This window comes from Cygnus atratus, chromosome 7, assembly GCF_013377495.2.
Source record: "Cygnus atratus isolate AKBS03 ecotype Queensland, Australia chromosome 7, CAtr_DNAZoo_HiC_assembly, whole genome shotgun sequence".
NCBI lineage: Eukaryota > Metazoa > Chordata > Aves > Anseriformes > Anatidae > Cygnus > Cygnus atratus.
In genome coordinates, this window is record NC_066368.1 from 15,853,056 (window position 1) to 15,857,264 (window position 4,209).

General features: G+C 46.3%; 1 protein-coding gene across 1 annotated transcript; it reads right to left on the minus strand.

Annotated features, from left to right (window-relative positions):
* Window positions 1-1,017: 1,017 nt before the first annotated feature.
* On the minus strand, window positions 1,018-2,035 carry LOC118247155 (homeobox protein vex1-like). The gene is made up of 3 exons (XM_035544926.1): window positions 1,871-2,035; window positions 1,512-1,817; window positions 1,018-1,386 (listed from the first exon to the last, which is right to left on the minus strand). Exons 1-3 carry the CDS (start codon window positions 2,033-2,035, stop codon window positions 1,018-1,020), a joined length of 840 nt encoding a protein of 279 aa, XP_035400819.1.
* Window positions 2,036-4,209: the final 2,174 nt, after the last annotated feature.

A 4,209-nucleotide genomic window follows, 5' to 3' on the forward strand; every position in this document is an offset into this window, starting at 1 on the left:
AGGTGTTTGTAGGCCATGTTTGTCAACTTTGCACAATCTCTACCTGAAGAGGTTTTTTTTGTTGTTTTGTTTTTTAAATAAGTGCAAAGTAACTTATTTTTCTCCTGACAAGCAGGTAAGGATGGTCAGGGCAGGGGAGATGTAATCGCACCTGCTACAGTTTACACTCTAGCTTTATGTTGATGCAAGGTCTGTTTCTCATTATTCTCTATACGCTTGTTTTTTTCATTCTCGATAAAGCTTGCTGTAGGATTTTTAGGAACAGTCCTGACAGCAAACCTAACAGAAAGCTGCAGCTTAAAATTAGTGAGGCTGCCACATTACAGCTGAAGCCATAGAAGTAACAACTGAAACTGTTTTCTTTGAGCATTCCCAGAGACCTGAATTTGTGTACAAGCTTTTTTGTCAGATTTAAGTTACAATTGTTTCACACTGATATGAAAAAAAGATTATTGCTAATTACTACCTTTAAATTTTTTTAAATGCATAAATGGAATATTCACAGCCACACAAAGGGGAGACTGTTTTAGGGAAGGTGCAAAATATACAAATAGAAGACAGTATTGGACAACTTGTTCAGCTTTGTTTATAGAGCCATCACCTTTTTATATCATTTTCATTTTAATGCATTTGCTACAGTTTACAAGTCTTTCCTTAAAGATTCACAGATCATTAAGATAGTTACATTCTCAAATTATTATTACGTTATTTAATTACTGTGTAAACTTCAGCGTAATCAATGCTTCCAATTTTTCATTGGAGAGCCCCACCTGATTACAGGTTGTTTTCTGAAAACAAACTTTTGGATAGGAAAAGTTTCAATACAGTAGAGCAAAGACTGTAGGAATAAGGAAAGTTCCAATTCCTTCACTTCCACTCTCAGTATTATTCCTCTAACAGATTGCTTTCTCCTCGCAACATTAGAAAAAAATCTAGGTCATCCATATATTTAGTATAAATAAATAAGTATTCTTTAGATATTTGGCAGTTGTTAATGCAGATAGTCTTTGACACTTTTTAAAAGGAAGGAAGATACGGCTGGAACCTCAGTCTTTTATGGTCGTCGGTTAAAGTCATTGCTGGCATTGCGGTAGAATAAGAGAGTCCTGGGCTGGGAGGCAACAGTAAGGCTGGACTTGGCAGAACTGGCTGAGCAGACTGAGACGGAACCGTGGGTACCAGCAAGGCAGGACTCGGCACCGCCGGGTGAAGGGAGACACCACGGGTAGCAGAGACGCTGGCGTCCATCCCGTGAGAAGGGCTGGGTGTGACGATATCTGGATAACAACGATAGGGCAGAAACAAACCAGAGACCAGAGCTTCCACCCTGGCATCTTGCGTCTCGCGTTTAAACTTCATCCGGCGATTCTGAAACCAGGTTTTTATCTGGGGATAAGAAAGAAAGAGTCAAGAACAAACTCGGTCGCCTCGTTGGGTGATGCGCTCTGAGGCCAGCCCCTGCGGCCGCTTAACGGGACGCCCGGTCCCGGTCCCCGCGGTGCGGCGCTCACCTGACTCTGGGAGAGGTTGAGCAGGGCTGCCAGGCGCCGCTTCTCGCTGGCGCCGATGTAGCGCTGCTCGCGGAAACTCCGCTCCAGCTCCTGCAGCTGCGCCGCCGAGAACTTGGTGCGGGGCCGCCCGGGCGCGGCAACGCCGCCGCCGCCTCCTCCTCCTCCTCCCTCCTCCGCTTCGGGGCTGCTCCGCTCCGGACCTCCGGGGGCTGCGGGGCGGAAGCGGGAGCCGCCCGTCAGGGGGCGGGCACGCAGGCAGCGGCCACACGTGCAGCTGAGCTTCCCCGACGGCCTCGCGCGCGGCGGCTGTTAGCCCAACGGTCGTTACCTCAGTGGCCGTTACCCCCAACGGTCGTTACCTCAGCGGCCCCTACCCCGGCAGTCCCCGCCCGTCGGGGCGGCCGGCACTCACCGAGGTCCCTTGGGCGACTGTCCTGGGCGTCGCGGAGGTGGCGGTGAGCAGTCCGGGCCCCGCCGCAGCTGCTCTGTGCCAGCCACTCCACCGAGAAGCGGCCCTTGTCCATGGGCGCCTCTGCCGCCGCCCGCTCGCAGCCTGTGGGGGGGGTGGTGGTTTGACTCTGGGGGCAAATATTTAAAGCACCTTCCGCGGCGCGGTTTGAAAAGGCCGCGAAGCATCAAATGAGGCCGAGAACAAAGGAGCCCCCGGAGAGGCGCTTTAATGTCCCCTTTCAGGTGATTGTTACATCCGCCTAATCTCGGAGCGCGGCGGTTAGCGGAGCTCAAGGCTGCCTGACCTGGCGCCAAGTTCAGCGCTGAGTCACCCGCCGGCCACGTAGCCGCGGGTAATCGCATCACGCCCTGCGCTCTTTATTCTGCCCCGGCCGGCCTCTCCTCTCTCGGCCAGCCGTGATTTTCCATCTTTATCTCCCCCGTATGAAGGACAAGGATGCAGAAGGGGCTGGTAACAAAAGAGGACATAGAGAGACCTCCTTTGGGAGAACAAACCCCAGGTTTGCAGTTCTGGAGTGTTTGGTCCAAGGTCTGAAAGAATCCAATTGCCTTTCTAGTGACTCGAGGAAGGAATAAGTATTCCTCGAGTTTAGAAATAGGTGAAAATTACGGACAACCACCGGTACTAATACCTTCCACTTAGCCTATAAACACCATACAGCCCTTTGTGAGGTCAGGGTGCGCAGATGTTGTTTGAACTAAGAGTATTTCACTACTGTCCATGAGGCTGAGTGCCGTGATTAGGGCGTTCTTCTGCCTCTGAAGTGTGCGGTACAACTGCTGGTCACATCCCTTGATGTAGTATCGCCTTCTTAAAGAACTTTCCGTGGAGAGAAGGTTTGAAACTAGATTACAGGGCCATTAGCACGGCAATTTGTTAGGTCTTTTGTTAGAAAGCAGGGTAGGAAGTTCTGAATTACCTAATAGGCAGTAGTGTGAGTTAATTCTTATGAATTAATTTAAGACTGGGCAACGAAGTTACGCTTCGTTGCTTCATTCAGGATGTTGGACAGGATGAGAAACACCGAGAAAATTACTAGTTGGCTCGAAATAGATCTGTTCTTGTCTTAAAACATCTTCTCGTTTCCCCACACCCCAAGAAAGAAATGTGTGCATTTCAAAGTAAACAATTCTGATGTTTTTATAAAGTAGATCAAAGAAGAGGAGTGCAAACTCTGCTCGGAGGCAGTCTGTTCAAGGATGATTCAGATAAGAGTGAGAAAAGAACCACGTTTAGGGTCTGAAGTGGGCCTGGGATGGCACAGTCCTTATCCTCTACAAACACAGGCTAACACATTTACAGGTAGTTTCAGTAAACAGTCGCCACTGCTTGAGTTTATACAGCCAGAGATAATGAACTAGCTTTCACGCAGAGCTGAACATGTTTGAGACATCATGTTAATTCTCAGACTTCAAAGAAAACCATGTCACCGTGGTGTATTTGCAGTGAGACGGCAAAAGTCAAATAATACTGTTCTTCCAGCTTGTTTTCCTCTGAGGTTGTCTATATTTTCTGAGGCAATAATGGTTTTTCTTTGTTTTTACCTCTCATACAATGTAATAGGATTTACCTGCTCTTTTGTTCAGAGTTCTGAAGCTTGACACGCCATGTTAGATGCTGCCTTGAGTATGCTTCATATACAGTCTATGGTTATGAAGTCTTTTCTCCTTGTAATAAGTTATCCTGAATGTCAAACTGAGCAGATTGTTTCTCTTTTTCTAAATCGGCATCAAACTTATAAGAGGTTCCTATGTATTCTGAAGAAATCACTTTGTATAGCTGACACATTTTACTGAAAATCCCATCTGAATAGAGTGACAGGGATGGTATTTGCATTGTATTCATAGCTTCTAATTCCACCTACAGCAATCTACAACTTTTAAAAACTACTGAGATGCAACTTACTAGTTACATCTGTCCTTCTTAATGAAGAAAAAAAATCACGCAAAGCAAAAAACTCTGAGAAATCTGAACACCTCTTTTCTACATTTACTAGCTAAAAGCAATCTTAAGAAAATAAAGAAAAATAAAGAGAGAAACGGGGAGGAGACTGTTGCTTTGACGACAGAGTTGTAATTCAATATTCAGAGTGATTTTTCTGTAATGTACCATTTCATATATTTTCATTTAGCTTGGTTCCTAGTCCTACAAACAATTCTATAATTGTAAGCATGGAATAACTCCGTTCCCTGAATTAATCATAAGTATAATAACTTACGTGGTTGA